The sequence below is a fragment of the Photinus pyralis genome, unplaced genomic scaffold, assembly GCF_008802855.1.
Source record: "Photinus pyralis isolate 1611_PpyrPB1 unplaced genomic scaffold, Ppyr1.3 Ppyr1.4_LG1, whole genome shotgun sequence".
Taxonomy (NCBI): domain Eukaryota; kingdom Metazoa; phylum Arthropoda; class Insecta; order Coleoptera; family Lampyridae; genus Photinus; species Photinus pyralis.
The window spans coordinates 70,011,160-70,034,509 of NW_022170249.1; the positions used below are offsets into that span (position 1 = coordinate 70,011,160).

The 23,350-nt window shown below is 35.6% G+C and overlaps 1 protein-coding gene across 1 annotated transcript; it reads left to right on the forward strand.

Annotated features, from left to right (window-relative positions):
- Positions 1-14: 14 nt before the first annotated feature.
- On the forward strand, positions 15-19,519 carry LOC116158610 (dual specificity protein phosphatase 23-like). The gene is made up of 2 exons (XM_031471422.1): positions 15-326; positions 18,412-19,519. The coding sequence occupies exons 1-2, from the start codon at positions 51-53 to the stop codon at positions 18,616-18,618; spliced, it is 483 nt and encodes a 160-aa protein (XP_031327282.1). The 5' UTR covers positions 15-50; the 3' UTR covers positions 18,619-19,519.
- The last annotated feature ends 3,831 nt before the right edge of the window (positions 19,520-23,350 follow it).

The following is a 23,350-nucleotide window of genomic DNA, read 5'->3' on the forward strand; positions in this document are numbered from 1 at the left end:
CCTGTTGAGAGCACAATTGTAGCATGTTTCTGATAGTAAGATAGTTCCAAATGTCTAGTGATTTTTTGTTACATTCTTCATTGAACTTTTCGTGGATTGTCCCAGGCGAGCTGGCCGGAATGGCATGTCCAAAGACGAAACATATGAACTATTTGGAAAGTGTGGGAATTAAACATTTAATAACATTATCGCCAGAAATTCTTCCACCTTCTGAGGGTAAAACTATAAAGTGGTCCCAAATATTTATTGAGGAATTTGAAGCGCCTTCGTTGGAGCAAATATTGAAGTTCGTTGATATTTGCAATACATGCCGTATTCTACATGAGGTAGGCGAATTACATTACATGCTGAAAAAAATGGTGTTTTTTTGGGGAGTTTGTTATTTATTTATTGTTTCTTATCGCTCTCTTGTTGTTCAAAATACACTTTTGAAAATGCCGGAAGTAGTTGGAAACTTTGTTGTTTTAAAGTTTTAGCGGATTTTTGAGTCCATATGAATTTTTTTTTCATACCCTGATAATGCTTTCGCGTCACGGTTTATGAGTTGGGACAAGTGAAAATTTGCTGATTATTCACGTTGGGGGTGACGCAGTGGGTACTCTTTGGTATAGGTATCCTCACAATTCGTTTTAAAAAGGTTAGCGGACCTATTAAAAAACAGGAACAAGAAAATATGAATCCTGGTAGTTGCGCATATTCAAGTTATATAGTCACATCGGCCTAGAACACATTAATGGCTATTTTTTAGGATTATCGAGAAAATCCTAATGAAAACGAGTAGGTAAGTGGCCGTATATAAACCAGAAACCCCTTGTAATACAAGAAGTCAGAAGGGTACCTATTTGTACCTTTTTAATCATAGTTTTGTGTTCATAACTTTTTTTAAAAATTTTTCGTTACTACGTGTAATTTATACGTTTATGTATGTCTGCCATAGGTTAACTGAATTACAATTAAAAAAAGGGCCTTTACAATAAGCGAATGCAGTCTCGGAGACCGGAACGACTAGAGCACCGGGCCTAAACGTGGAAATAAGTAATAATTCGCCTCTACTGTAAGTTTAATGCAATAAAATGGGAATTCCTCAGAAGCTATAGTAATAGTAGTATAATAGCCAGAAACATGAAATATCAAAATTAGCGCTTTTTCATCTATTACATGGGAAAATCAGAGACTTGCTATAACTAGACTGCGCTTAACGTATATCTAAGGTGTTGTTGACACAGTATGCAACACACAATACACCGCGGGGCAAAAATCGCTGAGATGATATGCAATATAATGACATAAGCTGTTATTTTAGATGTTCCATTCATTAATCATTCTCATGATTAGCTCGAATTGTGAACAGATAAATTTCTGTTGAGTTGAGACTTGAGAATAAACCAATAAACTTAGGTTAACTTGTGCCTATCAACATGTACTCTGTCGATAAATTTTTAAATAATATGCTGATTTTCAACGGATAAAAGTTTGAAGGGCTAATGGATCAGAGCCATTCGAAGAGAAAAATTTACTCCCACCATAGTGCATTTGCGGGGAATGAAGCCGATTTTAGAAAGGTACCTACGAAGGTGTTAAACAATAATGCAATACCGAGCGTTTTCGACTTTCCCATTCACTTAAAATAACGTAGAACTATTATTCGACATCCTTTACCAGCAAGACAACGGCAATACCTATTTGCCTATTAGGTATAGACGTAACTAAGTACTTACTGGTACTAAGTATATTTCAGGTTTTGTTACAAGAAAAATAGCTAAGTCTGTTAAATGTTCCATATGTGCAGATGCGATATTCGCATCAGAGAGTCATTCACAGCTTTTAAGTAGAAAAAATCGTGGAGGATTGTTGCGCGTATCAAGCGATGCATTAAAAATTTGCCAAATTGCTGAAAATGTGTTCAGGTTTTTCATTCAATCCACACGACACCGCGTTGTAAACAAAATGGTTATCAGAAGTCTAAGAAAAATAAATAACAGTTACAGCCCATTTGGGTTTTTGGATAGGCATATATTGAATCAAAATCCGCTAAATAATCATATCTTACTACTTACATCTTTAGTTTTAAGAGTATATTTTCCCATATACGTGTTCACCACCAAAATACACATATAAATCAAATTAGGACTAGAGTAAGGCAGTTATATACCAATTTAGTTCAAATAAAATACCAATAAATTCGATTAAAACAGTTAACATCTATATGTTATGTTTTTTTGCAACTAAAATTTAGAATAAACATGGCTAAAGCAAGCTGCAGAACGTACGTCTGCCCCGCGATGAACAGTTGGTTGCCTATCCTATCTTGACAACAGGCGTTTATAGTAAAATCTACGTTACGCGCGGTCTAGTTATAACAAGTCTCTAAATACTTCATTAAAAATAAAGGAGTCCTGTATTTATTTAAAGAAAACCTCAAATTTAAGGAGCCATAGCAGTGGTCATATAGTATTTTAAAATTTGTTGGAATTACGATTATTTCGGGTTTTGAAGCCGTGCCCCCAGCCATAAGGATTATTAAGCAGTAGAGCAAAGGGATGCAAGCTTTTTAGGGGAGTCGATGATGTCTGTCTGTGAACACGATAACTCGCAAACGCTTGCACAGATTCAGTTCCAACTTTCCATTTAAATTGAAAATGGGTCAAATCCAATGACCCCGTTGAGCCAAACCGATCTGCCGCTTTTCTATGCCCGTTTTACACGCGATTTATTGGTCATTGAATACATGGAAATATCATCATATAAACAAAATCTGGAATAAAACCTTTATTAATTAGTTTGAGTATACAGGCTGTTTCACGCAAACCGCTACCTTAAAGTTTTCAGATTCTCATTGATGAAATTTTGCATACAAACACAGTTTTTCATGATCTATCGAAAGGAAATATTATGATCGTTTCACTTCCGGTTTTACCAGATGTGTATAGCAACTTTCGTATTTTACATAGAAAACACCCTATATTTTATTGCATTACATTAGGTATACCTACATGAATTTGCAAAACTTTTTGAAATTCAAGTCAACGGAATCATATGTGCATCAGGGCCCAAAAGAAAAGCAATCAAACGTCAAAAATGTTGAAAAATCTTAAATAAGTTGAAAACCATTGAGGCGCTGAGGAAGGGGGTATCAAACGACGTAGATTTTCATTTAGATTTCGAAAATGCAATAAAATACCGAGTGTTCTATTTAAAATATCCGGTACACCCGGTAAAGCCGGAAGTGAAACGATCTCGATAATATTTTCATTCTATAGATCATGAAAACCCTCGTGAGAAACTATGTTCGTATGCAAATTTTCAAGTTTAAATTATTAATTGGAGTAGTAGGAATACTTTCAGGCAATGAATAATTTATTCATTGCTTTTAGGTAGCGGTTTGTGTGACAGGGGTCAACTCGATGAGACAGGTCAAGAAGTACTTACCATTGCCGAATTCTGTCGCACGGTGTCATCTTGCGAGCATATTACGCCTCAATTTGCTGTGATTACTGACATAGAGAAATTCCATTACTATTTTTATGGAAAAATCTTCATTCTACGCACGGATTATAAGCCATTGTTTGGCAAAAACAAGCACACGTCATTTTTCGAAAGAAAAAAGGAACTCTCGTTTTATCAAGGTTGCATTCATTGTGGGCACCAAAGTCGCGATTCCGCCAGGGGGGAGGAAGAGAGTATTGGAAATACTTCACGCAGTGCATCCAGGCATTGTGAATATGAAGGCACTGGTCCGATATCTTACTGGTGACCAAAGATGGCTGATCAAATCTAGGAGAAAATTAATACCTCTACGTGTTCCAGTGGTCAACAAGTGAGACCGATCCCTAAGAAAACTCCGGTACGGCCATGAGAATGGGCCAGGGCACTCTGGACGCGGTTGCATTAGGTTCTGCGGGACCTTTTGGTAAATTCTTTTTAATTGTCCTTGCGCCCTACTCGAAGTGCGAATGCATTGCACTTCTAATACCGTAACCATTACTTCTTTGGGAGTTTTTTACAACCCTGGATCCAGTATTCACCTAATTGGAATTTAAATCGTTTCTAGACAAAAATGGAAACTGTCAAGTCCTAGAGTAGCTCCATATACCATCCTAGCAGTAATGGACAAGCCGAACGAATGTGAAGAAAAGCGCTAAAGATGTCATCCAAGGATATTAGAATCCCCCTGTTTAGGTAGATGTTTGCTTACTCAATAGAGAGACGAATTCCAGCGATACTGACTCTAGTCAAATGACTTCAGAAGTTGCGGAGACACTAAGAAATCTTCACTGTTGGACACCAGCGAGATTGACTGTACCGGGTAAAACTTTAGTAGGTAGTCCTTATTTTCTTTTATTGAGAAATTTCCTGCTGACATAAAATTGTATGCATTAAGTTTCTTTCGGCAACTTGTTTGATGGGATTGAAGGAACGGGAATAATTCCAGAAAATATTATTCCAAACAAGCTGTCAATTGGCATTAAACAAGGATTTGAAAAAAACTCGTAAACGATTTACAAAAAGCGTATTTCCGCATTAACAGTTTTTGTCTGAAAAAATTACTGCAGCCATTTAACCAAAAAATTGCATCCAGAAATAAGAAAGTAGGCACCGCGCATGCACAATTCTTTGGTAGGTATCTGGTATATCGATATGTCATTTGAATTTGAGTTAATAAAAACCATCTTAGCGTATAGAGTTTATGAGCACAAAAAATTCAATAAGTGAATACCGAACGTATAGGTATCACGTATCCATCATTATCCATATCTTCGAAAACATTTTTTTTGAATCGACATAACTAAGGGAAGGGTCAAAAGGGCCTTCCTTACTTTTTTTTATCTACATTGCCAATTCACGAACTCTGTTCTAACAAACTTAATAAAGAAAAATTTCCTCGCAATTGGTGCAAGCGTTCTGTTTTAAATCGAGACATGAAGCCATCGAGCGAGAGAGTCCGGACGATTGGGAGAAAGCATAGGTAGCATATAATATACCGTTTGTATGTACCTACTGTTGTATTAATTTATAAACTTCCCAATGAGCGAATTTTTCAAACAAAATTACAAACACCCGCAATGGAGTAACAGCATTGAATTTATAATTATAACTATGAATGGTAGTAATAGGTGCAGTTTCTAGCATAATCGGCGCTGCCTTATCAAAAATTAAAAGAAACCCAAAAATGCAAAAAGGGTAGCCATAGTCGATTCCACGGTGACTTTGAAAGTTTCTACACTTTCGAATTTCAGGTTCAATGACCTATTTTGGATTTGTCTTTATGGAGGACTCCGCCCCTCTTTGACTTTTCCTTTTACACTTGTGCTCACTTTAGAGACAACATTTATACTTTTTTTGCTCTCTATATAGAGTTTGCATCATTTGTGTGCATCCGCACCATTGTTTTCCCTGGAAACATCGGACTACCCGTACCAATGAACATTTATATGGTGTATATATACATAACATCGGTTTAAAGTTAGTGTGAGAAGTAAATTGAACTTGAATTGATGTATTTTAGCTAAATTTGAATGAATCAATCTCATTTTTTGGTATCTTGTGGCAAATGGTATCAACAAAGGAACTGGCGAAAAATTTTTTTGAAAACTTGATAGGATTTCAAAAAATAATTAGAATTAGTATTTTAAAACGTTATAGTAGCTCTGCGCAGGCGAAGTTAGCGGTGAATATGCGATTCGTGAACGCCACTCTATTTGTTACATGGTTTACACTACTTGTCATTGATTGTTATTATTCCGATACCACATTTCCCACTCGAAAACGTAATCTTATCTAATTTCAACGCAAAACACGTGAAAATGATAGCTTTATTGTTATATTGGTTAATCGTCGACAACTACGTACGTAGATTTAAATGGTGTTACATTTGTTGCCTAATCAAAAGGGGCGATTAAACCTGCAATCAGCAGTACAAATTTTTGTAGCTATTTATGCTTTTATTCAAAAACTTTGAATAATTTATATTCAAAGGTGTAAAAAGCTTTACTTCCACTATGATAATATACGGTATGGCTTGAGCGCCATTCGCCATATCTTGCATTATGGTTTACGGTGCTTTGAATGATCAATTATAGCGCGAGCTTTGATATAGTTATATTATACCCCAAGGTAGAGTCACATTATTCTGCAGCGATTAAATTGTGTGGAAGTTTTATGTTGATTTAACAAAAGAAAGTTCACGTAGACTGCGATTGACAGCTCAAAAACGAATTTCATTGGATTTTTTGATTGGCAGCAAAAATTAGCGTCCTAGAGTAAACGTCGGCTTTGAGCTTGGAATGAATGCCCCCAAAGAGACTCCAACGAGTACAGTCAAAGTGGGAATCAAACCGCGAGGTGAAATTTTGTGATTGTAAATAAAAAGGATTGGTGAGAGATAGTCGAGTACGGTTAAATTAAATTTTGTGACCCCAAATATAAGAGAGAATTCCATCAAGATCAATATCAAAATCGAAACGTTACCTGAATTATACCTTTAAATCAATAAATACTGTCAAATGCACATCGTCTGCTTTATATATGTTGCAAACGTTATAGGTTACTATTTATATTTAAATAAAATAAGCAATTTAATGTAAGTTTCGCATCCCAGCTGAAAATTCTATTTGAAATTAATACACAATTTCAATTAAAATCCTAATGATGAATTTGAACTACCTCAAAGTTGCGCAAGATAAACGATTGTTCGGAGAAACGCAACTGCAGTTCAGTTTATTAATACGTGATACAACACATACCTTATCTTGAACCAGCCGGTGTGCCTGTGACGTCATACAGCAACATGTAGATATTACGGTTCTGGTTACTGGCGTGTTGACAACGAAAGCTGCCTCTTCATATACGAAGTGGAAATATAAGTAGGTCAACTATGTATCGGACAAAGTTCAGAGAAAATAGAAAATTTGTCTGATAGATACATTCGCAAGAGTTGTGCGCGGGTGTCCCATCCTGTTGAAACTAACAATTTTCTACTTTCGATTTTTTTGTGTGCCTGATATACCTATCGTTGTACTCGTAATAAAAAATGCTACTCTATACAATATGTACTTTTTTCACGGGCCATATAAAAAATAAAGTTGATTTCTCTGAAACGAAACATTGCATTGAGATTGAAAAAACGGGAGCTTGCAGAGATCAAAAAAATAAAAATGAAATCGGCCAATGTCGGGTTGTCTGGAATATCTTCGAAAGTAATCGGAATTTTCCAGCGTGATAATAATCCTTTAATTGCGTAACCTTTTTAGCGCATTTCCACAAAAAAAAATGCGCTATTGTGGCCACTTTGTCCGTCCGTCCGTCCGTCCGTCCGCTAACTTTGCGACGCTACTAGTTTTTTTATCTTAAGAGCTATTGTTCTACTTTTTTCGCTATTTGGTTCGTTATGGTGTCGAGTCTTGTACCAAGGAAGGAATTTTTTCTGTACCGCTTACAAAAAAAGTTATGTAAAAAAACAAAAAACCGTTTTTTACATGTTCCATAATTTTACACTTTTGCCGTTTATTAACGATCCTAAAGATCGTTTATAATTTTGCATTGCTATCTGTCGCCTGCCGGTTGGTCTCTCCGTCTGTTCCTTTGTCTGTCTGTCCATCTATCTGTCCGTGTGAACGATAACTTTGTTTAGAAATGTTCGATCGCTTTTACATCTCCGTTAGTTATGAAACTGAATTGCATGAAATTCAATATGGGCATAGATTTAGCCATATAATACGCAATGCCAAAAGTTGGATCGAATCGATTCAAAATTCACAGTGCCCTTTTCGCATCTCGACCATTTATAAGCCGAATTGCAAACTTTTTTACTTATAAAAGTATTTGAATGAAATTTGATACATAGGCACTTGTAATAAAGGAAAATCAAACGACAATTTCAAAATTTGGTTTTGCGCATGCGCAGTGCCAACTTTTTTATTTATGGAAGAATTTAAACGAAATTTGATACATAGGCACTTGGGATAAAGGTAAATCAAACGCCAATTTCAAAATTTGGTTTTGCGCATGCGCAGTGCCAACTTTTTTATTTATGGAAGAATTTAAACGAAATTTGATACATAGGCACTTGGGATAAAGGGAAATCAAACGCCAATTTCAAAATTTGGTTTTGCGCATGCGCAGTGCCAACTTTTTTATTTATGGAAGAATTTAAACGAAATTTGATACATAGGCACTTGGGATAAAGGAAAATCAAATGCCAGTTTCAAAATTTGGCTTTGCGCATGCGCAGTGCCAACTTTTTTATTTATGGAAGAATTTAAATGAAATGTGATACATAGGCACTTGGAATAAAGGAAAATCTAACGCCAGTTTCAAAATTTTATTTTGCGCATGCGCAGTGCCAACTTTTTTATCTATGGAAGCATTTAAGTGAAATTTGATACTTAGGCGCTTGGAACAAAGAAAAATCTAACATTAGTTTCAAAATTTAGGTTTGCGCATGCGCAGTTCCAACTTTCTTATTTAGAAAAGCATTGAAATGAAATTCTTCGCATAAACTGAAATTGAAGTAGCACGTCAACAATGGATTGCCCATGTGCAACGCTATCTTTCATATTTGTGGCCGGATTTTGACGATTTTAACAGAAGTTGCATCTTACAAATGGGAAATGAATGCAAGTGGAAATGCGCTTTATGTAAATCGTTTACGATTACTTTTTAACTTGTTTTAATTTGACCATCGTCGTATCTTCAATGGTTTCCGAGATGATAGACATCCTTATCTTGGAAACGATGTATATAATGTGCAGGGGCACAAGAATTGGACTTTGACGTACCTACTCAATTGTTAATTGGTAAAAAGATTGATTCCGAATCTTTTATTTTCACTATCTGGCTTCCACTAGTAATTAAAAGAGGTATCAGACTTATCGAAATCAATACTTGTGTCAGGATTGAATAGTCAAGCATAATTAACACAGACAGTTCATCATTATCGGCACCACTCAATATATCATCAGTTAGGTATATCAAAGAGTATATAACATACTCTGTGGTTATATTTAAACAAGTTAAAAAGTAATCATAAACGATTTACATAAAGCGCATTACCACTTGCATTCATTTCCCATTTGTAAGATGCAACTTCTGTTAAAATCGTAAAAATCCGGCCACAAATATGAAATATAGCGTTGCACATGGGCAATCCATTGTTGACGTGCTACTTCAATTTCAGTTTATGAGAAGAATTTCATATCAATGCTTTTCTAAATAAGAAAGTTGGAACTGCGCATGCGCGAACCTAAATTTTAAAACTAATGTTAGATTTTCCTTTGTTCCAAGCGCCCAAGTATCAAATTTCACTTAAATAGTTCCATAGATAAAAAAGTTGGCACTGCGCATGCGCAAAATAAAATTTTGAAACTGCCGCTAGATTTTCCTTTATTCCAAGTGCCTATGTATCACATTTCATTTAAATTCTTCCATAAATAAAAAAGTTGGCACTGCGCAAGCGCAAAACCAAATTTTGAAATTGGCGTTTGATTTTCCTTTATTCCAAGTGCCTATGTATCAAATTTCATTCAAATACTTTTATAAGTAAAAACGTTTGCAATTCGGTTTATAAATGGTCGAGATGCGAAAAGGGCACTGTGAATTTTGAATCGATTCGATTCAACTTTTGGCATTGCGTATTATATGGCTAAAGCTATGCCCATATTGAATTTCATGCAATTCAGTTCATAACTAACGGAGATGTAAAAGCGATCGAACATTTCTAAACAAAGTTATCGTTCACACGGACAGATAGATGGACAGACAGACAAAGGAACAGACGGACAGACCAACAGGCAGACGACAGATAGCAATGCAAAATTATAAACGATCTCTAGGATCGTTAATAAACGGCAAAAGTGTAAAATTATGGAACATGTAAAAAACGGTTTTTTGGTTTTTTTACAATAACTTTTTTTGTAAGCGGTACAGAAAAAATTCCTTCCTTGGTACAAGACTCGACACCATAACGAACCAAATAGCGAAAAAAGTAGAACAATAGCTCTTAAGATAAAGAACTAGTAGCGTCGCAAAGTTAGCGGACGGACGGACGGACGGACGGACGAAGTGGCCACAATAGCGCATTTTTTTTTTATTTTTGTGGAAATGCACTAAAAAGAAGTTTTACATCTAACACCCGATCTAAAATCCGATCGCGTCTCGGGGATAATATCAATGGATTGTACAAACTTTGCATTTGGGTCATCAAGGTTTTTTTGGAAAACTTTTCATAAACATGGAAGGATAATAATTGGTCGTGCATTTAATTTACGTATAGGACTAACCTTTGCGGTTCTCCAGGCCTCTGGAAAGACCGCATCGATTATACAGGAATTGATTAGGTGTATATGTGCGGCGTAAAAGAGCAATAAAGGGGCAGCAAAGTCGTATAATTTTTATACTCGGTTCATCAGTTCCAACCGGATTACTTCTGATGTTTTGACATTTGATAAGATGTTTAATATTCCTTGTCCACTAGTTAACGCAAATTGAAAAAAAAGTCTTTGTAACAAAATGTAATAAGATTATTGAAATTGTGGTTATACCAAAGAGTGTACGTTATATACTCTTTGGTTATACAAAGATAATATTTGAATTTACAAAGGCTTCATTAATTTTGTTGGAGTCACTCAGATGAATAGGTGCTTCACGTGGTTCTGCTGTTGTGTATACTGGGTGTTAATTAAGTACTTGTACAAACTTTCAAGGGTGAATCTTTGGCTAATTTTAAGAGACAATGGACATGGGTCCGCAACGGCTTGGTTTTTGAGAAACAGGGCGTCCAATTAGACGAAATTCGAGATCCTGGGTATATTGATGACGAAATTAACTTAATTTTTTGTTTAATGTTAGAGGGCGCCATATACAGTGCTGTTTCTGAAGTTATTTAATCATAATTTTTTTGTGTCGTATTGTACGTGTGTCATTTTTGACTAGACAGACCTACTCCATTCTCAATTCAAAAGGTACTTTTAGTATTTGTGGAATTTTTTTTGTTTATTTTTGAAAAACTCGTTTTTTATAAAAAAAACGGCTTCTTTTTTTGGTCGCCCTGTATCTCAGAGACCAAGCCGTTGCGGACCCATGTTCATATGAACACATACCTTAAAGTTAGTCAAAGATTCAGTCTTTTGTACAAGTACTCAATTAACTAACACCCTCTGTGTTAGTTGTACTTCAATTTTTCCACAACGTTCTATGTTTATTTTGATTCAGTTCAAATTCAATACTTAAATGCCTTTTTCTCTTGTTTAACTACAAAGGTTTATAATTACGTAGCTGTTTGTAATAAATCCAATCAGTATCCCCCCGCGTTTGCTTAAACTTGACAAGGGTCTTAGTTCGTAGCTTAATCATAATTCTGATATTATCGGTCATCTAAGGGGGGATCCTTCCAGATCCTTATTGCAGATAAAGCGTACATCTCTGTTGATGCCATTATTTATGTCCATAATCATGACAGTGTTTCCAGAGGGGTCAAGGTGCCGAAACGCACCGGAACGGCGTTGTGGTTTTACAGAAGAAAAAAAAAACAAGTACAAGCTGCATTTTATGCGCATATTTCTCATCCTTATGTTCATGAAACAGCATTGACCAAACATAAACGAGTGGAATGAATTCTTGCGCATGCGCAACCCGCTATTTATATTTGGGAAATCCGATTTTCTTATTTATTAAAATATCTAAATGAAATCTATGTATGCACCTTGAATAAAAGTAAAACTAATGCTGATTCTAGAACTTTGTTTTACAAGCTGTGTAGAAATGATAGATATGTGAAGATCTCAAGGATCGTTCGGTTGTACCGAATTTTGATGAAGATTTTTAAATTTGATATAATGTTTTCCATGACATTTTAATGATTTTTTGTCATTTTTTAAGTCATAACTGAATATTATTTATTTTTTGTCTGTTAAGTTTTGTTTTGTGCAATGCAAAACGCTTGAACTATACAGGGTGTTTTTTGGGAGCTTTAGTTAAAAGTTTCTGGGAAAGTAAAATAGGTAGGTTTTTGAAAATTTGTACTTAGGAGTTACTCTGAAGGCCGAACCGATGTAAAATATTTTTGAAATGGCCGCACTTCCGGAAATACCGGAAGTAGATAGTAACTTCGTTATTTTAAATGGCAACCCCTATTTATTATTATATTTATATTATTGCATTTTTGGATTCTACGTGAAATTTCACTTCTTTTGATACCCATATGTCGTATCTATCATTTATGGTTTTTAAGTTATTTTGACTTTAAGAAAAAAAATGGCGGATGCAGATGGTACCTTGATAATTGATTACTTGAAAACGGTTGTAGTCATGGCAACCTATTTTTATCAGTGCATAGAGAATGAATAGGGATTTCTTTTGGTGCACTATTTAAGTTGCGTACGACCGCCCCTATGGATATCCAAATTTATGAAACTTCAAAGACTAAAAACTCAGTTTTTTTTAATGGAATGACCATGTTCTTACTATTCCATGAGATAGAGAATCTAAATGGGCATATTTTGACAATACATGTTCCTATAGCTATCTTTAACAGTTTCTGACTTATTCCCATTTTATTGAATTGACACTATTTTTTTCGGATTTTCTTTTTAGTAGTCGGCCATGATTCTATAACAATTGAATTTTAAGCAAATCTAGTGACACTAATCCATCACCCACTGTTATAGGTTAACATAAGTTTTTCAAAAATCGAAAAATGACTCGCAGTGGTTTCACCTATTTTGGAATTTAATTGTTATTTATGGGGAAATGGGCAGAATCGCGGCGCGTGCTTTCCGTACATTCATTCGAAAACTGGAACGAAATTGTATGAATTTTTGGAAATTTTGTACCCCCAAATGCACTACAAACCGTTGAAGCACAAGTGATACAAAGCACTACAAGAGAATATTTAAGAAAATGAATTGAATTGCTAATGCAAGATTAACAAAATAAATTCAATGCAAAATATAAATCAAAAAATTTCCGTCCTATATCCTTAACCAATGAGTTATTTCTTAATGAATTATATTTAGACTAGAACTAGAATCAATGATATTAAAGAATCCATTCCTTGATTTGTTTAAAATTCGATTGTTATAAAATCATGGCCAAAATAACTTAAAAACCATAAATGGCAGATATCGACATATGGGTATCCAAAGAACTGAAATTTCACGTAGAATCCAAAAATGCAATAAAAAATAGGGGTTGACATTTAAAATAACGGAATTACTATCTACTTCGCGGACATTTTGAAAATATTTTACATAGAATCGGCCTTCAGAGTAACTCCTAAGTACAAACTTTCAAAAACCTACGTATTTTACTTTCCCAGAAACGTTTAACTAAAGCTCCCAAAAAAACACCCTGTATACCTAGTTAGTTTCTCATACCCAAACAACATTTTTTTTTAAATTTTAGAGTTTATATTTTGATTAAACTCATAGACATATAATATAACATCATTTTGAGCAAATAAGTATAGGAAATATAACTTTTTAACCATTTTTCATCTGTAATTATGCCTTTGCTGTGTGCTATTTGGTGAGAAATAAAATCTATTATTATTATTATTAACAAAAGCGAAGTTAATATTAAAAAAGTGCGTTCCGGCACTGCGAAATTTGCCATGACACCATTGATTGTTTCGGTCAAGTCATTCCCCTGAAATTAGTCAATTTTTTTGATACAATGTGCAGTCACAATAGCCAAAAAAGCAATGTGCCTTTGATTTAACTTTTATGTCACCATACTCCGTAGGGTTGGTTATACTAAAGATGGGGATCTTTACACTTTGACCATTGGTTCCATATTCTGATATTCAAACGATTCAAAAGATCAATTAAAGAATTTGGCCCAATTATAGGCAACTAGTGTATCACGCTTGTATTACGGTGACATTTTCCGTGAAAAGCTGCGATTGCTATTCTAATCATTGTACCTACCGCTACTTTCACATATGCAACGCTACTAATGCTTAATGACCAACAAAACATAATTATTTCTCGGTACATTTACTGATTCCAAAATACATTTTCTGTCAATTAATGGAATAGGTATTAATCCATAATCGAGTAAAAGATAATACGTTGTTCTATCAATTTAATTGATTTTGATCGCATACGCGCAAAGTTACCTCTCACACTCTAATTTCAGAAAAGCGCTGCATATATGCTTAGTGTAGTTCAACCTTCCCGTGGTAGTCCGATGTTTCCCGGGAAAACAACCGCGATGCGCACAGGCATCCGCAACCCCAAATCCCCCGCTAGACTGCTGCGAGGGTGCGCTACCCTCAAAACACAGCCGACCATACCGTCATGCGCCACGCTGCTGGGAGGGTGCGCTACCTCACACACAGCCGACCATACCGTCATGAAGGACGTTGTTCTTCAAAGCTACCGTGGAATCGACTATGGCTACCCTTTTTTCCTTTTTTTGTAATTCAAGGTTTCGTGTACCTTGGTGCACTATGAGAGGGCTTATTAAATATAAATCATGATAGATCTAAATTAACCGGCGTGTATCTTCATTTATAGAATTATGTAAAATGTGATCGTTATTAACATGCTCTGTATTTTCTGTATATGTCCCTGAGGTGCCATAACAAGAACAAAACCGACTTAAAATAAGAGGCAGTATAGATCTCTAAGAAATCAAAAGTGTGGGGAGGAAAAAAAGGCGTTTTTCAAAAGAAGATTCTCATACGATGCTATGTATGGAACAACACTCCGCCGTCGTGCAAAATTCTTAGACTCAACACGTTTCGAAAAATATATTGAATTTGGAAATACCGGTAACACACGTCAACGTTTCCACCAAGCATACTCAAATGCAACGTGGACATGATTCTCAACAATCCATACCCATACTAAAGTAGTCACTCTCAGTGCTCTAATAAGGACTCAGTACTCAATACTATACAAAATGTCCCGATAGTTTTGTCAGAAACCGCTATTGATCGGGACATGTTTAATACGTAATAAGCTCGGTAATAAGTAAATTCAATTTGAGATTCATTTGGGTTAATATCTCTATAATGGCCTTCCATATAGGCTATATAAGCAATGTAATAAAGTCCAAATTAGGGGCACATTTGTGAGAGCTACATTTACGCTAAGAAAAAGTACAATTTCACTTTTCAAGTAGCTTTTAATAAAATTGCAAAGATTGAAGGAATTAATTTGTTACTAAGCGTTTTGCTAAAATTTCTTTACAATTGCTAAACATCTCCCGAGACGAAATTGAATTAGTTTTGATATCAATCCCCTTTCATTATAGCTGCTTTCGCGTCGCTTATCGCGATTGTATTGGGTGGGGTAATCTTTCATCGGCTTTGCATTCAAAACCTCCAGATGGTTGTATACTACAATCCACAATAATATAAAAGCAGTATCTCTGCAAAAGTCTGCAGCGAGTGAGCAACGAAATTTTGACTTAGAGTTCGCCCTGAAAGAGAGAGTCATCGGTCACGTGTATTTGGCTCAGTGACAAGAGTAGTTTTACTGCACAAGTAAATCTAATAGCTACTTTGACCTAAAACTTTCACGGCTTTCTCTGAATCATAATTTTATTGCTCATGCCTTATCATGCCATACAGGCATACAGGGTGTAGAATTGGTTTACGCACCATAGGGATTTCAGTAGTAATTTCTTTATATTAAAAATTTTCCCCCTAATGGTTTTACCGCAAAGTTGTAAATACATTTTTTGTAGATTGTAAAATCTCTTCATGTGCCCGTTTGTAATTGTTTATTGTGGGAAATCTGAGAATTAAGGAAATTATAAAGTATAATTATAAATCGAGTTATTGAAACAAAAATTAGATTTTTACGCAAATACTAACTTCTAATTTATTTTTTTTCGGATTTCCCGAATTGAAAAATAATAAATAAGGACATGAGACTCAGGAATTTTTTAAGCTACAAGAAACCTATCTACAACTTTGGTCTAAATCAATTAGGGGAGAAAATTTTGCATTTTTGCGAGTTAATTTGTAAGTACCTACTGTAATTTTGATAATTGCCTTAAATAGATTCATTACCGGCATTCAGTGTTGTTTTTTTGGATCATTCAACTTACCGTCCTGTATTTGAATTTGATTTTGATATTTCTGTAAATTTATTTTGCATTCATACCGTTTAATTTTTACTTTTACGTTACGTTTACCGGACCGTATTTACCGCTTTTGCTTGTTCTTGCACAAAAATTTCTACCGCTACGTTTAATTACAAGGTAAGGTTTTTGCTACTTTCTGTTCGATTAATATTGAAAGGGGGGAAATTGCCAATCTCCGTTGAGTTGGAAGGGAATTATACTTAATTTAATGGTGAATGTTTATAGTTTCTGTTTATACTAAAGTTTGTTGCATTGTTGCAATGTTCTTATGCATTATTATTACACATATTTTTTTGTCATTTCGTTATTATTATACATTGTTGTGTTTTTTTATTAGGCCGCAGTTGGACGCCATTTATTTACTCTGGAAAGAAGTTTATTTCCCATTTTTATGCAGAGGATCGTTGTTTTGGTTCAATTAATGCTCGGCCGGAGTTAATTAAGAAACTTAAAGTCTGGGAAAATCGAATCCGTAATTAGAAATTTTTAATGTAATAAATTTTGTCTTGTTATTGTTAAATTCGTGGAAGTTAGCAGAGTGCACGCGCTTTGCACAAGTGTTACTTTAGATAAGGAAACTTTTAGTTGTTTAAGAGCGAATTTCATAGGAATTTTGGCGTGTTAAAACTCGTAAAAGTGCCAGTCTAAGTTGATTTACGATCGGTAATAGTTTTATTTATGCAATTATGTTATTGGTCCGCGGAGTCGACCGTTAAGTTTTATCGGCTCCGAAATTCAAATTTTACGTGGAAAAGCGTCGCAACGAGATTTGGCGATGGGTGGCGTATAAATGGGTTTGAACAGCGAAGAGAAGGCGCTTATTGTACCGTTTCGCGAAGTCTACGTTTTGTCTTACGTGAAAGTTATTGGAAAGTTTATTGTAGGGGCGTTTGCTAAAGTTACGCCAGTTTATTCGTCGTTTATTGTTATTTGAAAGTCCGGGAACGTTTGGATTACGCCGTCATCGAGGAGTTTAAGAAGGTCTTTGGAAGGAGTTTGTTGAAGGGAAAGGAGCGGTACAATAACGCCATTTTAGCAGCGAGATTTCGTTTTCATTGGATTTTACATTGTCTGGACATGGCGGAACGTTTGTTTAACGCCAGCATCGCCGAGGAGCTGTTGGAGTAGCTGTACAGGTGTCAGCACATACCTGGGGCTGTGTTTATGTGCATCGGTCGTTTGTGCATTTGTAAAAAGGATTAGTTTGTACACAGATCGTGAGTACTGTCATTTTTTTTTAATTTAATTGTAAGAATCGCCGTCTTAGACGGTTTTGTGTTTCAATTCGTGTAAGTTATTATTTTCAGATTTTGTGCATTTAGCTTTGTAAATTTTATTGTCATTTATTATTTGTGTGTCAAAGTAAAGGTCAAGGATTCTCAAATTTAAGTTTTCTTTTTTTATTCCGAGTGTGAAACGAGTTTGGTAACTTAAAAAGGTTTGGATCATCGGTGGGACTTAAATTTAATTCCAGAAGTCAGTTAACAAGGGATTATTTTATTTGGAATTTAAGGGAGGTATTAGCCACCGACCTGGCGAGGTTGCTACCCCTTGTCCGGACGAAAAAAAGGGGTAGTCGGACTCATTTTACGGGCCCTGAGATTTGTGTTTTAAAGAGTTTTTGTGAGATTGAGCTAGCAAGGGTAAGTTGTGTGGGTAGTTTCAGTCTTAGGAAGTTTTCACAACAACATACATATATTGTGTTATTACAATTATTGAATTGTTATTTGTTAGGAGTTAAAAGCTGGCTTCTTTTCTCTGTGCCGGGATCCTCCGGTGTAGGTATCTCAATAGGAAACAGACCCCCATTTCTGTACGTTGAATTTCCGGAAAATAAATATAAAAGTTGTTTTCTTGATAAAATACATGAGGCGAGTAAGAAATATTAGAAAAGAAATCTTTTGTAGTGAAGTGGGCATTGCTAGAATGTTTCCATTACTACTATAGCTGGTGGAAAAGAGACAAGCACGGCATGTGGACATTTTCCGGTAGATATTTTACGGAAGTTTCCTGATGTAGGAAAAGCGAAAATGATTTTTTGCACAGTCTACTTGTTCTATGTTCTGTACACAGCACAATTGATAACGTGTAAATGTGTACAGGTACTTAAATAGTACCTAAATTAATTTACTTAGGTAATTTCGTTGCTTGATTAAACTGCCCCCGGAGATGTTTAATAATGCTCATGGCATAAAATATAAATGTTGTCTTTAATATCGATAGCGGCGTGTAACTTTAAAATTAGTTTTCTTTTCGTATCTTTCTTATGCGAGTGAAGTAACTGTGACGTCACAGTTTAATCCTTTTAATTATTTCCAGGCTGTCGGGATACACTGCAGGATGGGCCGTGGAAGGACTGGCGTAATGGGTGCGTGTTATCTTGTGCGTTTTTGCGGCCTCGCTCCCGAACGTGCCCTTATTAACCTCCGACTCCTGAGGCCAGGATCAGTTGAAACGCGTGAGCAGGAGAGGGCAGTTTTACAGTATCACGACTATATTCGAAAAGCTGCTCCCGGTGAACCGTAATTTAAAGTCACCTAATTGGCAAACAAGGAATGTTCGTTTTTAACATAACGACGGATGCAATTAGGTTTTTATTTCGCGCTGAAACCGAAGCGTACCACTTAAACATGCAATTTAATTTTGTTGATTATATTGCCAAAATTTAGCTTGTTAGCTTGTTTTATTTGTTATAGTTAAAAAACCAGTATTGGCCTAAACAAAATTCGCTTTCACAAAATCACTCCAAAATTTGAATAGGAAAAGCTGATAAACTATCTGCGAGTATCTGTACAACTGGTTTGTACAATAACCGAGGTCACAACGAAAGGAATTAATTTCTACCCTACCATTTCTCCCTTATCGACCTGGATATAATTCCTTATATCTCAAGAACAGATTGTCGGAGGAGCGTACTCAAGGGTGATTGGGACGTCTGGAAGAAATATATCCATTGGTGATTTCATTTTAAGAGCGAATATCTCGCAAACTGTTTGTCGGGGGAAAGTACTCTCAAAGGAAAAATGAATCGCCTGGACGAGACATATCATCTATTGGCGTAGTGGAAGCGAATATCTTGCAAACAAAGTGTTAGAAGAGGGTACTCATAAAGGACAAGTGGAACGACTAGACATAATATATTATTGATGTCAAAACTTTCAGTGCAAATATCTGCAGAACGGAGAGTCGGAAGAGGGTACTCTCAAATGGCGGAAAGACGAGACACTACTGGCAATGTAAAAATTTAATGGTGAATATCTCGAAAATGTTGGAGTAAGGTACCTACAAAGGGAAAATGCAATATTCCGGAAAATTTCTCTACGGGCTTGATTCTTGCATTATATAGCGCAGATTTTGAATTTTGGGAGTTCCTCAACGGTTTTGTGAATAGTTTCTACTCAATCGCCTGTTTAAGAAAATCTTACATACAAGAAAAATATATTTAGAATTTGTACGTATGCCTTTAATTGCCTTCATACAAAAAGTAGAGTAGGTATGTACATACCGCAGAATTAAAGTGCATCCTAATCCTCCGGTTAACAGCCATTTGTAAAAGTAATTTTTCGAAGATTTGCACATATACCGCTTTATAACCAACAGAAACAAAATTACGTCTGTATAAAAGGCGATAACAACACGTGTATTTTCAAGAAAATGTGGGCATTTTCGAGACGCGAGGAGAGACTGTATGATGTGCGGGCATTTTTAGGCAGACGAAGTTAACCCTTAAGAGGGTAAGTACGTCCTCCTTGACAGCGAAAAAGGTGGTTATTCCGCGTATTGGCGAAAGTATAATGATTAAAATCAAGAGCCGCCAGAAAGTTGAGCTAAATTCGCGAACAGTTATTTACTATCTCAGTTGTGCTACATTTTTGTTGGAGAAAATTGAAGCAAGTCGCAGGAATGGGTTGCCGAATTTTTTTTAATGGAAAATTCCAACCAAGGACGGTGGGGCTATTTATTTCTATTAATCGCGTAATTACGAACACGTCGCGTCGTTTAGAAACGCTTTGTGAATGTAGTGACAAAGTTGGAGTTACCTGCAGGCTCAATTTTACATTAAAATTCGGAAGCTAGCTTAATTTGTTGCAGGGCCGTTCATTTTCGAATGATACAATTTACGCGAGGAACCATTTTTCGTATTTTAGATGCGCTCTTCACGTAGAATTAAACGTCTAATTTAAAAGACTGTTGTGGTAAACAGACATTTTTTCCTCGTTCGCATCGCTAAGGGTAAACAGCCAGGCGCTGATGCGTTCCGAGTGTCAAGAATCAAATGGCGCGGAAAGTAGCGTGAAAGGAGTACCAAAAGGCATGCACGGCGTGGTAGCCTAAATATGTAATATATGGAAAAATAATGGAATAAATTAATATAATAATATAATAAATAATTAAATAATAGTTTTAATTGCACCCACTCTTTTGGTGTGCCTTATCATTCGCGAGGGTCATTCTATTATGTGTTAAAAATTGTACCGCCTTTGGGAGATTGGGGAATGGGAGAAACGCTCGGTTTCTGAGGCTGCGCCGCTTCACTTCGTCCCAATATCCCGCTCCCGTATGGGACAGAAACTTGGTTCCGCTTCCGGTGGTTGCGCAGCCTCACCTCGCCCGGTATTTATTGTAAGCGTTATAAAGTATGCACTACGACCTAGTCCCATACCTCGCTCCCGGATGGGACATAACCTCGGTTTCGGCGGCTGCGCCCCCTCACCTTACTCGATATTATTATTAGCAGTATGGAATATACTTAGAACCTATTCGCATGCCTACCAAAAATACGAACCGTTTCAGAGGAGTTCGACTACAAACATCGTTACAGGTGGTGTTTGTGGTCGTATCCCTCCGAAACTGTGTAACGTCACTTTCCTACTCCCTGCGTGTACGTCTCTCTTACTCACTGCACATATCTTTTACCACTTCATTATTCTGAAATAGACGTTGGAAATTAAATGAAAAAAACAAGTTTTAATTATATTTATTATCAAAAGACATACAAAAATAAACAAAAACGTTACAAGCAACATCGAAAATTACAATTTAAATAAAATATACAATACAAGCCCATTTCCCCAACACCCAGGAGGTACGCGTATTTTTTTAACAGGCAGAATTACCGTAAGGAAGGGTATCGTATCCATCTTCAAGACGCCGTTTCTCAGAATAAATACGATTCCCTTCCTTACGGTTATGATGAATAATTGTAAATATTAATTTTAAGTTGTAAATATTCAGTGGATTAGGCAAACTGGGGATACCAGTTTAAAAAAAGCGCGCCATTATCACCTACCTGGTGCTTGCGTGGAAACGGGTTTGTATTGTATATGTTATTTAAATAGTAATTTTCGATTGTGATTGTAACGTTTTTGTTTATTTATTTCTGTATATTATACATGATAAGTATAATTAAATCTTGTTCATTTAATTTCCAACGTCTATTTCAGAATAGTGAAGTGAGAGAAGATATGTGCAATGAGTAAGAGAGAGAAAGGACCTCCTTTATTATACCTCGAATTAAATTAATTAGAGGAAATTCCAAGAAATCAAACACCGAATTATATTAATCAAAACCACAAATTCAAGTAATTAGAGGAAATTCGGAGAATTATATAATCGACCAGCGGATTAATCTAATTAGGTAGTAAATCAATTTAGTTGATGACGTCATCAATTGAAACAAATGTCAATAAACCTCAAAATCGTACCAATTTTGAATTAATTAATCAAATCCAAATTTTTCAAACGCGTTATTTTAGTAATTACAATTGTAAATTGGCCAGGTAATTACAAAAAGTGGTTTTCTTCTCAAACTGTAAGATAAGATTACACTCAAAATTATGATGACAAATGAGGTAATAAAATTTAATTGCTGTATACTCGTTGCACATAATTTATTGTCACCTGCATTATGACAACGTACGTTAAGCTAGGTGCCTAACGCATTGTGTCGTTCGAAGTGATTTATGTGGGCATGAGAATTGAGAAATATTTCACAGGATGCGACGCACTGATATTAAATTTGCTAACACTACGCGAACTTACGTACGATGTTGAATTTCGCCAAATTGTATGAACTCAGTTATACCATAGAATTGTATTTCCTCTATGGTTATACTAATTCGCAAGAAAATCTACAGAAAGTCGGTAGTTTGAAAATGCAAGACATGCCATCTAGTACTAGCGATTATACCGATACGTTCAGAGGAGAGAAAGAAAAGATTTAAATTAAAATATTGCAGGCGAAAGTGGAAAGGGAAGGTGTTCAATTTTGATGCATTTTAAAAAGATTTGATATGCCGCAGGTTGTTTCGTCCTTAATTAAAATAAACGTAGATTAGATGGACACATAAATGATTGCTTCATGCAATTTGGCAAGAGACGTACAAAATCTGCAGGTGTATCCTTTGTTAAATTTTATTATCTTTAAATATTATTACTTAGGCGTAGTACCTATTTTATGAATCATGCAGTGTGATAAGTTTAAAGAACAAGTGATAACTTCTTGATTGTAGACGTCTTACGACGAAATGTGGAAGTGGAGGGCCAAAACCGATTTAATAAGGGAAGGGGCGAAGAGACGTCAGGCCATTGAGCTTTCATAGTCGTGAATTAACGTTTGAAGATTTGAAGTCATGTTAGTTCGTCTGTTTTCCATTCGTACCTTCCATTCAGAATTATGTATTGGTTTGGAGGTCATCAATATCAAGTTTTGAAGAAATTGTAATCAAGCATTTGTGTTTCATTTGCTTTGTTATTTGACGTTTATTAGACAAAGTTTAGTTGTAGGTAATTTTGGGAAAAACTTGAGGTTTGATTTTACGTTTAACATTGTTGTAATTGTTTAAAAAAAACTATCACGTCTGTTTACGAACCCTATAAACTTTGAGTGTCATGTTAATTTGAGCAAGCCGAATGGCAGTAATGGTAGTCAGCAAAATACCTATCAGAAAGTGATTGTTCAATTAAAACAAGTAGTAATAAAGAGGAAAAATTAGGTTTCTAATGACGTAGGTACCACGTGATCTATGTGTGTCGCACTCAAAAACGATGTCACAAAATTTTTAACCCCAAAATATGGAAGCGTTCTATATCTCAAATGGTTTGAGCGCGAGGGCTTCGGTTCCATCTTTAATAGCGACCCTGTATATGCAATTGCTAAAATTATACTCAGATAATATTTATTTAATGTTCGAAGTGTAATGAGAATTCAAAAAAGTCAGTTTTTTTAACAGAATTACTTAATTATTAGCCAGACAGA